General features: G+C 38.9%; 1 protein-coding gene across 1 annotated transcript; it reads left to right on the plus strand.

Annotated features, from left to right (window-relative positions):
- The first annotated feature begins 3372 nt into the window (after positions 1 to 3372).
- Mettl2 (methyltransferase-like protein) lies at positions 3373 to 15920 on the plus strand. The gene is made up of 6 exons (XM_080274247.1): positions 3373 to 3514; positions 7363 to 7515; positions 8442 to 8918; positions 13545 to 13658; positions 14063 to 14235; positions 15063 to 15920. Exons 1-6 carry the CDS (start codon positions 3414 to 3416, stop codon positions 15215 to 15217), a joined length of 1173 nt encoding a protein of 390 aa, XP_080130373.1. The 5' UTR covers positions 3373 to 3413; the 3' UTR covers positions 15218 to 15920.
- The last annotated feature ends 732 nt before the right edge of the window (positions 15921 to 16652 follow it).

The following is a 16652-nucleotide window of genomic DNA, read 5'->3' on the forward strand; positions in this document are numbered from 1 at the left end:
ACACACACACACACACACACACACACACACACACACACACACACACACACACACACACAAAAGCAAATTATAGATGTGGTAGGTGGGGATACTCACCATCCACTCACTTGATGCAGTGCTGCTCTCAGGTGTGTGCCCTTTACTATCCTTTATCCTTCTTTCATTCCATCCTTTTCTATGTATCTTTCCTTCATTCTTTCCTTGTCCTTCTGCCTACACGTGACTTTACACTACCTCCTGTGTCTTTCTTTCCTTCATTCTTTCCTCTTTGTTCTGCCTGTGGGTGACTACACTGAGTGACAAGACAAATGGTTTCCTGTACACCAGGAAACCATTAACTATGCTGGTTGGTAACCACAAAACCAAATTTTGGTGCTTGGTGGTTTAATGGGTAATTATGGTGCTCCAGTCGGATTGAGACGGTGAAGGTTTACATGCGAGGGGTGGTTGGGGTTTATTTAAAGCCCATGTAATGCCAATCAGGGATGAGTGAGGCTGGTCACTCTCATCTTAAATGTCAGGACCAACTTGCTTAGCCCCGGGCTCCTGTGCTCTTCATGGGGCAATGTAGGATTGGATGATGGATGGATGGATGGCAAATCATAGTACTGTAGTTGTTTGATAAAGCATTTCATGTAGTGCATTAACTTGGGTGAATGAAAAGACAGTCAGGGCTCACCGTTCATGTTTTATTGCCTTATTGATTTTGATAATCACAGCAGTAAAAAAATTTCCACCATCAACATAGTTTAACATATTGGCTTAGCATTCTTTGGCAAATTACTCATGAAGTGATCAAAAAATTATTCACTTGCGAGCATCCCAACACATGAATGAATGAAATAAAAACACAGTCAACAGACCTAGTATGTGAGCATGGAGCGAGAACAGAGTGACTCAGAGAGCATAGAGTTGTTGTGGATCTACAGTCATCCAGATGTAAAGCTGGTGGACTGCAGGAATCTAGCCACTTTAGCTAGGCACTCCCAGAGACCTTTTGTTGATGTAATGTTAATGGATTGTCTGTTTTGCGAAAGTGAGGTGCACTGGTAAGTAAGTGTGTTGTGGTGTAAGGAGATGCCTTACATTGAAGTCATAGTGGACACTTAATGAGTCGTATTTGTGTTTATTTGAAGCAAGGAAAGGCGGCGGCCACATTGTAGTGCAGCTAGGTGCACTTGTGTCTTTGTAAGTAGGGTAACATATACAGGATGAATATCTGCTTCAGGTTCACGAAGGGTGATACATACCCGAAGGTTTGTGGTGACTGTGGTGGGTATTTGTGTGTTTGTATATGTTTGGGGAATGACGTGTTGGGTGGAGAAAAAAAATAGGGAGCAGAGAGTGCTTCCAGAAATTGATGAGAAGTGCATCGAGTGTGTGATGGTGTGTAATCTAGATTATATATTGCTTTTTGAATGTGTCATTGATGAGAAACAATGTTTTACTGAGATGCAAAAACCAAAGTAGCCTTATTATCAGTATTTTCAGTATACACATGCATATTTATCATTCAGTCAGCTGGATGTTTCGACCTGATTGTACTTTACATTCCGTACCAGTACAGTGATTTAGAGCATAGAAATGCACCTTAAGTCTGCAAGTAAATCAATGAAATGCAGTAATATAATGACCATAATAGAGGAACATTATAAAAGTAGAACAGTGTGAAGTAGTTGGAGATGGTGACAAAGTATAGTTGCCTTGATATAAAATAGCTTAGTTTTTCGTAATTCTCTGCTGTTGAAGCTTTTGTATAAACTCTTGAACATTCTGTTAAAGTGAAAAGCATAACCACACATGCCTATTTTGGTAAATGTTTGCCAGCATTTTTCAGGCTAACATTAATAAACAGTATCTGAATACTGAACTGTATCTTTGCATATCACATAGTGTAATAATATATATTGGTAGTAGCACACCTTTATTCTGGCTTTCCCATATTGTGGCATTCTCTTAGTTCTTTCATGACTGGATCTTGGTATTTGAATATGTGATATAATTTGAGATGCCTGGTGGTCTACAGGTTGAAGACTAAGGCACCATATAAGCTGATGTCCATATACAGGGTCGAATCCCTTCAAGGACTTGTCCAGTCACTGTCCGTAATATGTTTCTGTCTGTGATAGCCTAGTCTCAGACCCCAGCATCTTATTTGAAGTAATGTAGGACTGGATGTTACTGTTACCATTATATGCTGATGTGTAAGTCGATATACTGTAATAAATTTCATATTCATGTGTTGTATTAATATTTTCATTTCTTTTATTTCAATATTCAGATACTGATAAAATCCAAGCTGCCAGAGAACTCATCCAGTGCAAAAACCACTGTCCTTTCACTCACCAGCAGGAACAAGAAGTTATTTCACACAAATCAGAAGAGGAGTATAGACACAGTTTCATAAAATGAGTGGCATTTGAAGTGGAGTTAGGGTTATTCCATGATCTGTGAATGAATTAGCATGAACTACAAATCAAAATGGAGCTGTGGAGCAATAGCATTTAGAGGCAGCTCCGCGATGAGATAAACAAGGTGCTCGTACACCTTGTATCTTGGAAACACAATGTCTGGGAACTAGAAGGAACAGACAAGCAGCAACAGTACCGCAGATGGTATTGAGGAACTTAGGTGGCTTGAAGTGAGAGAAGAGCTGCAGAAGACAAGGACAAATAAGGTAAATAAAGTACTGTATTCATTAGAAGAGAATTTCACAGTTAGGAAACTATGTTTGTTTTACTCTAACTCAGCCAAAAATTGCCATCTCTCTTGTCTTCCATGCTGAATTGTAAGAAAAGGTTAACACGTTACCCGTGTTATTGAGGCACACTTGACAGAGCATCTTGAAACACTACAAGAACTGAATTGAGATGTAATAGGAATTAGTAAGATTAGAAGGGCAGGCGATTTATTCACAGAATTGTGTGATGGTCACATTCTGTACTTCATAAAGAAATAAATAAAGGAATCAAGTGGAAGTTGTTAAAATAAACATTGTTGCAGATGATAATAAGGTATATATGAAAGTGACTGGCCCAATCACTATTCTTTTTCATGCTGAACAGGAAACTCTAGGCCAAGTGTCAAGAAAACTTGGCAGTTCTTAAGGTGAAAAAAAAAAAAAAAAAAAAAAAAAAATTGTCTGAACACTTTGGATTTAAAAGACTGGAAGGCAAGGGTTTGGGAAAGTAAGATTGTCAGTGAAAGTTGATGAAAGTTGAGCAAGTATACAAGAACTATGAAGACACGATGGTAAAGAAAAGAAAAAAAGATAAAGAGTTTGTCCTGCTTCTAAGGATGTACCTGGGAGCAAGACAACCTCATAAAGAAGAAGAAGAAGAAGGGCAGGTTGATGGTAGGCTGGTGACGGAGTGTGCTGGATGCTGACATTTATTGTGTGTGGAGTGTGACAGATGAGTGAAGAAAAACCTGTGGAGTGTCCTGGGCATAGGAGGCCTCAGTTTGGAACAAGATTTCTAAAAGATCAAAAGAATGTATTTGAACACAATGCGTGGTAAGTTGTATTGGTAGTTGGTAAATTTTTAGAAGTAACCAACGTTTTCTTTTATTATTATTTTTATGGTTTCCAATGCAAAATACCATGTTTTGGTAAATTTTTAGAAGTAACCAACGTTTTCTTTTATTATTTTTTTTATGGTTTCCAATGCAAAATACTGTGCTTTAATTAGTTTTGACCCTCATTTTTGGGGGAAAATCCCCCTTTTGGAATTTTGAGTAAGATTTCCAAAAGTGGGTTTATCCCCCAAAATCAAGATCAAGATTAATTAAAAATACGCTATTTTGCATTAAACTAACCCAAACTAACCTAACCTAACCTAACCTAGGCCTGATCTAGAGCCTGACATAGACCAAATGCACACGCCTGCACCAGCCAATATGGCGCAACATTCATCCGTTACTGAGCGACAGCCTAACCTAAGTCACTATATGACTATCCCTACAAAATTTGCTCCCCCAACTGAAACTAGGCGTAAAGGGTAAGTCTTAGTTAGAATAGTTCAGGGACGTAATATAATGAAAATTGGTAACGTTGGTTACTTCTAAAGTTATACCCATGTTTTAATTAGTTTTGACTTTCATTTTGGGGGGAAAATCCCCCTTTTTTAATTTTGAGTAAGATTTCCAAAAGTGGGTTTATCCCCCCAAATCAAGATCAAAATTAATTGAAAACACACTATTCTGCACTAACCCAAACTAACCTAACCTAACCTAGGGCCTGACAGACCTAGTGCACATTCCTGCACCAGCCAATATGGCGCGACATTCATCCGCTACTGAGAGATAGCCTAACCTAAGCCACTATATGACGACCCCTACAAAATTAGCTCCCCCAACTCAAACTAGCCTTAAAAGGAAAGTCTTGGTTAGAATAGTTCAGGGACGTAATATAATGAAAATCGGTAACGTTGGTTACTTCTAAAGCTATACCTTGGTAGTTAATAATTTAACTGGTCAGCAAATGATCTGAACATTAGGTGCTTGCTTTGAGTTTTTCAAATTGCATTTGGTTATATGAACCCACCTCTTATATAATGGAGGAAAAAAAAAAAAAACATGTAGGTTAAACTGATGTGCCAGCAGTCTCAGTGAATTTTTGCCAATGGTTGCAGATAAGCTTAGTGTCTGCTCATGTCAAAAGTTTTTCACCCTTTCTAGTTTTAACGTGATGATGCCAGTAATTTACCGTTTGCTATTTTAGTTTCTTGAAACTAAGTTTTAGCTTTACTGTAAGGGAGGAATTTTTTTATATTGAGTTAATGTTTTTTAATTTTTTTGGTATAATGTCTTTGTGGCAATATGGTAAAACTTTGTAGAGTTGGAGTATGTGGGGCTCTGATCTTTCAAACTTATCAAGATGCATTTACCTTGGTTGCCTCCAACCATAGTTGTTGTTGTTGCAGTTCAGACCACATCAACTATAATAGCTTTTATTATATCTGAAGCTGTGGTATAGTAATTGCAAGATGTATTATGGTACTCCCATTGCTGATCAGCTTTATTTCAGTCTAGCAGAGGTTGCCACTGTCTCTCATCCCTCCCAGCCCTGAAATAAGTGTTAGGTTGGTTAGCTTCAGTTAGGTTAGGTTTAGCATGATTGGTACAGTAGTTTGTCATCAATTCTCATTAAGAATTGCTAATGTTCATAGGTGATGGGTCATATCTTAAAAAAAGAAAAAAAAAATGCAGTGGAAGTGCATATGAAATTCAACAAATCACGTGACAAAATGTTTGCAGAGAAAGAAAGAAAAAATGCTGAAATTGATCTCTGGTCAAAATTGCAAATTTGCCTTGTAATAAGAAATTATACCATTGGCCCATACATGCACAGTATACAGATTACTAGTGTTGACAGAGTGACACAAAGACACTTCAAGTAAGGATTTACTGTATTTATATATTGATTCGTAGTAAGTGACAGACATGGTAGGTGATGTGACTCAGCAGTTGTTTCATAGATGAGTATTCCCAATTGCACAGTACAGTATCTTATATAGTCTGTGCACATATCCATGCCAGCACATCTAAAGTAGATACAGTACTTGCTGAATGCCAGCTTATCAAGGCTATATTATTTCTGTTTTGTCATTTAAAACATGAGAAAAGTAGCTAATTGATTTTTTCATTAAAGTAGAATTTCTTCATGCATCCATCTTGGCTTAAGCTTTCTTATTTAGTAATGTTTTATAAACAGAGCAACTGAAGTATATATAATTTATAATACAGCCAGAGATGGATTCTCTGAAGATTATAATGCATATTGTTCTGATACCGGTACTTATGGTTTTGCAAAAGCTTATGTATGAGTACATATTTATTTTTATTAGGATATTTTGTTGAGAAGCTTGTCTGCACAGTGCAAACTCTCAAGTCTAAAATGCTTGGGTTCAAAGACTCGGGAATGGAATACAGTACTGTACAGTATTTTGAAAGGCAGAATATGATAATTATGTATGAGAGAATCGTGTAAAAAAATAGCCTACAGTACGGTACCATGTACATTAAATGTGATGAAGTACCTTGAACTGTATACAGCATATTAGTATTATACTGTATCATCTGTTGCTATATTTGTCCCACAAATTTTGCCTTCTAATGTGCTTTGCGTATGTCAGGACATATAATATCATCGCCTGCCTCTTGTATAAAAAATGGAAAGATAGAATTTGTTTGAAATTGGATGTTTGGATTAGAAAAGTTGTACCATACTTTTATATCCTTTGCCATAGGTGACATACTGTACTTCTTGCAGAGATTCACCACATCAGTACTTTCTCGAAGAGGTTGTTGCATGTGTGTTATTGTACATCAGTACCCTGGACTCGTGGGTTCATTGATGAAACCAAGTATCGAAAACGTCCTCAGGGAGGGGGTAGGGAACTGAAAGATTGGAAGATGGTTTATATGCATAATAATTGGTAAGATCATGGGAACAAACTCTCTGTATAATTTATAATTTAGCTACACTGTTGTGTTAATTATTTTTCTAAGTTTATCTGGCTTTGAGATTTTTGTTCAGCTGCTTGATACTGGATGATGCCCATTTTAGTTTACTGCTACTGCCACCAGACAGTCTTATTCAACATTAGAATGTCATTACGTACTGTAGGAGGTTCATTCATTCATTCATTGCCAGACACCATGTATCCCAAACGGGGTGGCCAAGGGCTTAGAGTTAATTGTTTTACAGGGAGGGGCACTACGTGTCTGTAGGAGGTAATTAAGGATAACTCTGACCCCTCCAGCCCAGGAAGCATATCTTAACTAAGCTCAGTAAAATTTCAGGGGATGGCTTGAGTAAAATGAAAAAGACATTCTAGATCTCAGTGAGTAAACTGTATGTGATAGTGACTCTTTACCAAAACTATCTAAATAATTTGCCTGTACTGTAGTGGATTTTATTTTCATTTTTCTAAGATTAACTTATAGGCAAACATGCTGCTTCTGATCATGAAGCATTTTCTCTTCAGGGAATTCTAATGCTTTCTATAGTATAATTTCTAATACAGTACAGTACTATGATTATACCATATATGAATGTAGATATAGCCCAAGGATGTATATAAGGGTTGACGACAGTTAAAGCCTACAGCCATTAAAATCGCTCACCCCAAGCTACTTGCTTGCTATTGGTGGTGCTGGAGTTACATGGCACCAAGTATCGTTGTTGTTGCCATCAGTGGGTGCAAAACGGTTTTCATATATATGTTCATTTTAGTATTGCACTGTCTCATGGAAACATAGTTATGCAGTACTGGTACAGTACCTTGATCTCAAAATAGAAGTAACCTTTGCACTTTGGCATTGTTTTTTTCTCTTCTTATCATAGGTTCCATATTTTAGGGATAATGTGGTTTGGGATGAGAGCCAGGAGGCAGCAGCTGAAGCAAAAGTGCGTGCAAACTCGCAGATAATACTGACAGCAAAGGAGATAGACACACTTGAAGAAGAAGCAGCCAGCCAGTGGGAAAACTTTTATGGTGTTCATCAAAACAGGTATTGTTTATTGCTGTACAGATTCCCAAATCTGTAATTGTTGGATCCAAATGCTTTAATGAAATTAAAATATTTTGAAAATTAGGATAATAATGAAAACTTTGTAAAATCGTTTAGAAAAAAACAGCCTCCTGTACCATGAACAGTAAATACATTGAAGTACCTTGTAATATCATCTGTCATTAAAGGGTTCTAAAAATAAACTGTTTGTTCGAATATGCGTTGATTATGTGAAAGCAGATGAAACACCTCCATGTTGTATGAAAATTTTTGGAAAGTGAAAGCATTTGGAAGTCAGTTTTTTGGATTTGGGAGGTTGTACTTTCTCACAAAGATGTAGCTGTTAAATTAGTTTTGACTACAGTATTAACACTTAGACATTATTTTATTCTTTTTTCCAGTCACTTTTTTAAGGCAAAGAGAGATCTTAAATATTCCATGGGTAAAAAAAAAAGAAAAAATAAACTATTTGTCTGTGTTGCATTTTAAAGTTTCTGTAAAATTTTGGTATGGTAGCTGTTTTATTTTGGCTAATTCATTGATTTCACCACAGAAAATCCATACACGTTAAGAAGATTAAAAGTTTTTAAGGGCTACGGTAGTGCTGTTACTGAACTGATTATCTGGGAAAGCTACAATATTTATGCTGTATTTGGTTACAATATCTAGAGTTTGTTTATCCAGTGGTCTCATTACACCACTGTCTATATATATCTCTTGTGTATTCATTTTTTTTTTTTTTTTTACTCCTTGTTTATTTGGTGTCTGTTTCATGCAGATTATGTAGCATTTGTTTATTTTTCATGTTGTTCTATGTTTTTCAGTTATGTATTGACAACAGGTAGTTTTCTTTAGCTAATATCAGGTTAACTCTAATTATATGACCCATGATAAAGAATTGTTAAAACGTACCATTTTTCTTGCAGGTTTTTTAAGGACAGAAACTGGCTGTTCACAGAATTTCCTGAGCTGGCCCCACACTTGGCTCACACCTTTCCTTTGAAGCAGAACCCTGGAGATGCACAGCTTGACCAGAGTGGTGAAGAATCTGAAACTAAAGAACAAAGAACTAGTGGTATAGAAACAGAAATGTTGTCCATTAATGAAAATGTTAGTGAATTGCAGGCTTTACGAATAAGTAGAGCATTTCAGCATTTAGAAGAAGGAGTAAATGACATGCAAGAAACAAAAGATAACCCTCAGAGGACAAGTACAAGACCACGTGAATCTTACCCTGGAGAGAGTTCAACATTTCGTGTCTTAGAAGTGGGATGTGGTGTTGGCAATACTGTTTTCCCAATATTGAGTGTCAACAATGATGAAGGACTGTTTGTATACTGTTGTGACTTTTCAAAGGCAGCTGTTAGTCTGGTGAAAGCATCTCCGGATTATAATGAGAACAGGTGAGCTATATTTCCATAGTTTCAGTTGTTTTTTCAGATGTGATGTATAGCAGGCAGTTGAATTACTGCAATTTGATTTTATTTACATGCACAACAAATGATTACAGAGATATGTGACAATGCTTTACAGTTTCACTCACCACTAGGAGACCTTTAGAGGGCAAGGAGTTAACTGTGGCAGGTGATGGAGAAATGTCAAAGAGTGAAAGTTTTTAAGACATGATTCTGAGGTTGCACAAGAATTGCAGAGTGTTTTGCAGCCAGAATCAGTGTATGGGTATGAGACCTCTAGAATATGAGAATGAAAATTCAGGATTGGATGAATCAGAGAAAGATAGATTTTGGGATGATTTAATACGTGTAGTGAGTGGTATGCGGGATGATGAGATAGTGATTTTGGGAGGGGACTTAAATGGTCATGTAGGTGAAGCAGCACAAGGTTATGAAGGAGTGCATGGGGGATGTGCATATGGTCTAAGGAATGCAGAAGGGGAAAGGATACTCGAGTTTGGGGAGGCAACGGACATGATTGTGTGCAACACATATTTTAGGAAAAGAGACAGTAGGTTAATTACGTATGAGTCTGGGGGAAATAGCAGTCAGATAGATTATTTTCTGGTTAGGAGGGCCGATCGGAGGTTAGTGAGGGATGTTAAAGTTATAGGAAGTGAGGAGTGTGTGCAGCAGCACAAACTATTGATTTGTGATATGGTGCTTAAAGAACAAGTGATGAAAAAGAGGACTTATGTACCTAGGAGGAAAATATGGAAGCTGAAAAACCAAGTAGTAAGGGATGCCTTCTATTGCGAGTTGAGGAGAGTGGTGGCTGAACAGGGAGCTGTAGACAGAGGCGTTAATGAACAGTACAGAGCCCTCAAGAACAATTTCTTGAGAGTTACTGATGTAACATGCGGCTGGACAAGAGGACCACCAAGACATAAAGTAACTTGGTGGTGGGATGAGGGTGTAGAAGCTGCAATTAAGGAGAAAAGAAGGCTTTTCCGGGAATGGAAGAAGGGTGGTAGCAAAGAGGAATATTTGGCTGCCAAGCGTAGGGCTAGGAGAGAGGTATACAGGGCAAAGTCTGAGTCACAGAGACAATTACTTGATAACCTAAATCATGGGGAAAGGAAAAATATATTTAGGGTGGCAGGTCAGGTGAAGAGGGATAATCGGGATATCATAGGTGAGCAGTGTGTGAAGAATGATGAAGGAAGGGTAGTGGTGAACAGTGAGGATATTAAAGATGCATGGAGAGAGCATCATAACCGGTTGTTGAATGAGGAGTTTGACTGGGACAGGGAAGGTTTGGAGCCAGCAGATCCAGTGTCTGGCCCTTGGCCTTTGATTGATACTGCTACTGTGAGCGAGGCAATAGGCAAGATGAGGGTGGGGAAGGCAGCAGGTGTGTCTGGGTTGACTGCCGAAATGTTGAAGGCCTCAGGAGATGTAGGGGTGAGTTTAGTCACTGACCTGATAAACAGGATTATTTATGAGTGTGTTGTCCCAGATGATTGGCTGAAGAGTGTAATTGTAAATGTGTATAAAGGGAAGGGTGATGCCCTGGAAAGAGGAAATTATAGAGGTATAAAGCTTTTAGATCAGATAATGAAGGTAATGGAGAGAGTTTTAGAAGGTATGATTAGAGAAAGAGTGAATATTGATGAGATGCAGTTTGGGTTTATGCCAGGTAGGGGGACCACTGATGCCATATTCATTGTTCGACAGCTTCAGGAAAAATATATTGGTAGGAGAAGGGATCTTTATTTTGTTTTTGTTGATTTGGAAATGGCCTTTGACAGAGTCCCTAGAGAGGTGGTGAAGTGGGCAATGAGAAAGCTTGGCTTGGAGGAGTGGCTGGTTAGGGTGGTTATGGCCATGTATGTGGGTGCTCACACCCAGGTGAGAGTGAATGGAGATTTGAGTGATGAGTTTTCCGTGAATGTTGGTGTGCATCAGGGGTCAGTCTTGAGTCCCATGTTGTTTATCATGGTACTTGAAGCCCTTTCACGTGACTTTAGAAACGGACTCCGGGGGAGTTGTTGTATGCTGATGATTTGGTGTTGATTGCAGAAAATGAAAGGGAGGCGGAGGAAAGGTTTAGGAAGTGGAGAGATGGTATGGGGCAAAAGGGTTTAAGGGTAAATGCAGATAAAACAAAAGTGATGATATCTAGGGTTGGTGGCGGTACTGTCAAAGACGAGGGAGAGTGGCCATGTGCAGTTTGCCACAAGGGCGTGGGAAGTAATTCCATCTTGTGCAGTGTGTGTGATAAATGGGTGCATAAGAGATGTAGTGGTATCAGAGGTAGACTGCGAGATAATGCTGATTTTATGTGTACGGCGTGCCGGGGTGAGCAGGTGGAGATCGTCAGACGTGAAAGGATTGAACTTGCTGGTGAATCTCTTGAGTGTGTGGAAGAGTTTTGTTATTTGGGAGACATGTTGTGTGCTGGAGGTGGGGCTGGAGCTAGCTCTGTGGCTAGGGTGAGAAGTGGTTGGAAGAAGTTCAGGGAGCTCTTGCCTCTCCTGACATTGAGAGGGCTCTCCCTACGTGCTAAGGGGTCTTTGTATGCAGCATGTGTTAGGAGTGTAATGCTGTATGGCAGTGAGACCTGGGCAGTGAAGGAGGAAGACATTCGCCGGCTCAGACGTACAGAAATGACAATGATTAGGTGGATGTGCAGTGCGTCCCAGCGTCCAAGGCCTGGAGGGGCTGGGTTTACAATGGAAGAGTTGAGAGGTAGGATGGGACTGGAGGGTATTGGTGTTGTGATGAGGAGAGGTAGATTGAGGTGGTTTGGACATGTGGAGAGGATGGGGGATGATAATTGGGTGAGGAAGGTGAGAAGTGTTAATATTGGGGGTGGGGTTGTGAGGGGTAGACCGAGAAAGACATGGGACGAGGTCATTAAGTGTGACCTTAGGGTTAAGGGACTGAACAGGGAGGCTGCAATGGATCGTGCAGCGTGGAGAGCCGCCATTAGGTGACCAAGGCCGACACATGCAAGCATGTTGGAGCCTTTAAAAACGAAACGAAACGAAACGAAAAGCAGTAGAAATGGGACTGTTGAGAGTTTTTAGTGGTGTTTGTAAAGTGGGTCAGATAAGAAATACCTGGTACTGTAATGTGATTCATGAAAGTTGGTCATATGGAGAATATGGGTGGTGAAAAGGGTAGGCTGTACAATATGAGTTTGAAGGTGGGGAGATTCATGATCGGCCAAATAGAAAGTGGATGGATATTATAAACGATTGCTTCAGGAAAGTGTGGAAGTTGATTAGGTTAGGAACTTGTTGGGGGAGGTCAAAGTGATTGAATTAATTACCAGGTATGTACTGTACTGGGAAGCACTTGAGAAAGGTTAGGCACCTCTTTTTTAAACTGTACAGTCAGTGGATTCTAAACCAGTGTTGCCTCATGAGGTGCGTAGGAACCTGGGGCTAGGCAAGTTGGTCCTGACATTGAAGAAGAGTGACCAGCCTCACTCATCACTGTGTGGCATTACGTGAGCAGTAAACCCCAACCACCCCTTGGATATAAGTCTGCACCAGCTCAATCCAATGGGAGTGCCTTAATTTCCCACTAAATCACCAGGCGCCATAATTTGGTTATATGGTTACCACCAAGCATAGTAAATGGTTTCCTGGTGTACAGGAAACCATTTGGCATATCTCTCTGTGTAGAGTCACCCATAGACAGAAAGAAGGGGAAAGAATGAAGGAAAGAAAGTACAGTACATATAAAAAAAATAACCCCTAAATATGCAGCAAACTCTCATCCCTTTTCTGTCCAGCTCTCTAATGCAAGAGTTAACCGTTACTCCCAGTCTTTCATTTATGCAACAGGTCATCTCTGGAACTGTCTCCCTCTGTCTGTATTTCCTGCTGCCTATGATCTCCAGTCTTTCAAACGCAGTGTGTCCAGGCATCTCAAAATGATCGGATCTTGAATTTGGCTCTCTATTGTATTTTGTTTTTCTCTTGGAGGGAATTGTTACTGTGGGCTCATGGCCTTTGGTTCCTTCTTCCTCGCATTAAAAAAAAAAAAAAAAAAAAAAAAGAGAGAGAGAGAGAGAGAGAGCAGGGCTCTTGCTAATTGCTGATGGTTGCGAGTCATTTGGCACCTAAGGTTTCAGATTTATGAGCCAAATAAATTTTTAGTAGCCAAACTGACTACGAGCCAAAATGTTTTACGAGCAATAAATATATTTATTTACACATTGTGATGATTAGAATCATATAATGAGGTTTTAAGCATTCACAATGGCGACAAGGAAAAAATTATCGATCACAGCATGTTTTTTTTTGTTCATTTAAGTGAGATTTACTTATTTTGTAGTTTACTGGGTTTTGAAGTGGATGTATTTTCTCCTCACCAAAAGGCAACTTCCATGTAAAATTTGTTCGCCGAAGGGAAAAAATACCCACATTTGCGAGCTGTGGCTCGCCAAACAAGAGCCCTGAGATGGTTAGGCTTGAGAGGTGGAACCTGGAGTCTGGGAGTTTTGAATTCTAGCCTATTTAATTGTGGGAATCATGTGTAATGTGGTTGCCTAATAACTATACTTTTGTGAATTCAGTAAATGCTTACAATTTTGTTTTTTACAGTTATTTCCACTTTCAGATGTTTTGCTTTTGTCTGTGACATAACCAGTGAAGATTGGGGGGCGCCATTCCCAAAATCCAGCCTTGATGTCATTGTGTGCATATTTGTATTATCTGCTCTCCACCCAGATAAGTATGCATCATTGTAATTTTTTTCCATGCTCCTTCATTACAATGACATTTTTTATTTATTCTTCCCACATACAGATGAACAGCTTGGACAATCTCCTGTAATTAGAGCTTTTAAATTTTGGTTTAATGTGAGGTAGGAATTGTACTGTAAAGTGTGCAGTTTTTGTATTACCTTTCTCATATGGTTTAGATATCTTAGATTCGTATATTCTAGAAGAGTGGTGGAAAGTTGCTAGAATTCTCAAGAAGCAGTTGCACAATTGTGTCTGTCTCATAATGACCAGATCTTAGTACAGTACAGTACAGCATCTGATTGGGTGTGATGGTAATATTTGCCACAAGGATGTGGAACAAAAATATGAATCACATTTTTATTTTTATACAGTGCAATATTTCCATTTTCAGAGTTCAGGATGCAGTGAACAAGATGACTGAATACCTTCGTCCAGGAGGTCGGATACTGTTCCGTGACTATGGGCGCTATGACCTTGCCCAGCTTCGGTTCAAAAAGGGCAGATGTTTGGGTGAAAACTTTTATGCTCGTGGTGATGGTACCCGCTGCTACTTCTTCACGAGAGGTATGTTCTGAGAAAGTTACAGAATGTGGGGAAATTTTTGCGGCATGTCTGATGGAGCCAGGATTTCGAGGGCTTGAATGATGAGTGAATGGAAATGTGGCCCATTGAATTGGGCAAACTTTGGCTGTCTGGACATTGCTACTGCTCACCCTTCCCAAGGGTGGGAAAGAAGGTTGGAATAATGATGATGATGAATAAAATGGCACTTTATTAGCTTCATGAATATAAGTTGGAACGGAAGGAAAGGAAAAATTTTTTGAGGGAAAACAGGAAAGAGCTGAAGCTCTTATCTCGCTAACACTTGGGTTTGCAGAGCACATAATATTTGTGTCTATCCATTATTATCTGTAGTGTTTTCAGCAAATGCATTGAAGTCCATCCACATCTGGTGTGAGACAGAAATCTCTGATGTTGCTGTGAATATGGCAAACTCAGATTTTGTTTTTGCTGGTGTGAATATTGAGAGTTCACTGCATTAATACTTTTAATTCTGTAAGTGAAAGTTTGCTACAAGGGATTATTTGTTTTAAAGTACAGTAATTGTAAAGTCAAATATGGGTTTACTATAATGGACATTATTAGAACAGAAACTGTACTGTATAGCAGCTCGAAATTTGTATGGTACCGTACCTTGAGATATGATTTCTCTTAACAGTTAGGATATGGCTACTGATTACATCTTTGGCAACTGTGGTCCTTTTTCCCCCATAATTTTTAAATCCATGAAAGTGGATTTTACTCATACATGAATTGCTGTCCATTTTAGGCAATAAAAGAAAATTTTACCAGGTTCTGTCAGTATGTACAGTATATCATTTTGCCCTCAGAGGAAGTTCAGAAGCTGATGACAAATGCTGGACTGGTAGAGGAACAAAACCTAGTAGATCGTCGTCTACAAGTCAACAGAGGAAAGCTCCTTAAAATGTACAGGGTTTGGATCCAGGCAAAGTACCTCAAGCCCCTTCATGAAGATGGTAGCTAATCTTGTGGACTGTGATACCAGAAGAAATAACTTAAGCTTTACTTGTACACCAGAAGAGACTTTGGTGGAGAGTCTAGCATTGTAAGTTTTTTTTTTTTTTTTTTTCTCCACTCAATGTAGTGCTGCTCTCAGGTGTCTGCCCTTTCCTCTCCTCCATCCTTCTTTCCTTCCATCCTCTTCTGTCTTTCTTTCCTTCATTCTTTCCTCGTCCTTCTTCCTACGAGTGACTTTATACTCCCTCTTCTTTCTTTCCGTTGTTTTTTTCACTTCCTTCTGGCTGTGGGTGACTACACTGAGTGACAAGCCAGATTGTTTCCTGTAAACCAGGAAGCCATTTACTACACTGGGTGGTAACTATATAACCAAATTTTGGCACCTGGTGGTTTAGTGGGTAATTATGGTGCTCCAATAGGATTGAGTCAGTGAAGGTTTATGTCCAAGGGATGGTTGAGGTTTATTGCTTACATAATGCCACTCAGGGATGAGTGAGGCTGGTCACTCTCATCTTAAATGTCAGGACCAACTTGCCTAGCTCCAGGTTCGTACGCACCTCATGGGGCAATGTAGGATTGGATGATGGATGGATGAAGGTAGACTCCTCAGATTAGGGGAGTTAAAAGTAAGATAGTCTGTGCTGGTATTTGGTTCATCTTGTATAGTAATTTACTTAGTATATAAATAATGAAAGCAGCAATTTTGTCAATAAATGGAGTAATTAAAAAGCATTTTCAATCCCTCAGCAGCTAGTACAGTGCTAGTTTGAAGACAGTAGTAAAAGTAAAAATGAAATTACGAGTCTATAATATCCATTTTTTATCAGAATTTCAAGGTAACAATAGTGCAGTATAATTGTTGTTTCAATACTGTACAGTGTTTTAGTTATAATATTACCACATAATGTCTAACTGATATTTTAAACTGAAGCAGCATAGGTAACTTACCAGCAGTACGGTAAATGTGAATGTGTTACATACTTTTGCATCATTGTGTATTGTGTTTCTAATCATATCATATTAACCACTGCTTTGCTCCTACCAGCAGTGTCTGTGTAAGCATCTGCTCCTGCCAACAGTGTCTGTCTGAGTTGCTGTTTGTATATAAGTTTGGCTTTTGAGTCTGCTGAACTTTGCTGGTTGTTCACGCTTACTTTAACAGGTATCAAATCATTTTTCCTGTTCGTAGCACTCATTTTAATTGTAGTGTTATAGTATGAGTTGTACTGATAATATATATGAGCACTGTATGTACACTTGCACTGTAATGTTTTGCTGTAATGCCTTTGAGGTAGAGTATGGTACTGGGTATTCTAGATAGTGTGTATAGGCCTAATAGTTTGTAGCATATTTGTGGTATTTTATATTTTTTAGCCCCGTATTTTTTTTCCCATAGATGTTACTTTTACAATAAGAGTGTGGTGAAATTGTGTATGAAAGAC

Source organism: Coenobita brevimanus, chromosome 6 (assembly GCF_032717465.1).
Source record: "Coenobita brevimanus isolate Jiangsu-jjx chromosome 6, ASM3271746v2, whole genome shotgun sequence".
Taxonomy (NCBI): Eukaryota; Metazoa; Arthropoda; class Malacostraca; order Decapoda; family Coenobitidae; genus Coenobita; species Coenobita brevimanus.

Coding starts and splice junctions, on each gene's coding strand:
- Mettl2 (XM_080274247.1), top strand. CDS start 3,414: ATGAGTGAAGAAAAACCTGTGGAGTGTCCTGGGCATAGGAGGCCTCAG. Junction 7,516..8,441: donor TATGGTGTTCATCAAAACAG/GTATTGTTTATT, acceptor TTTTTCTTGCAG/GTTTTTTAAGGACAGAAACT. Junction 14,236..15,062: donor CTGCTACTTCTTCACGAGAG/GTATGTTCTGAG, acceptor TTTTGCCCTCAG/AGGAAGTTCAGAAGCTGATG.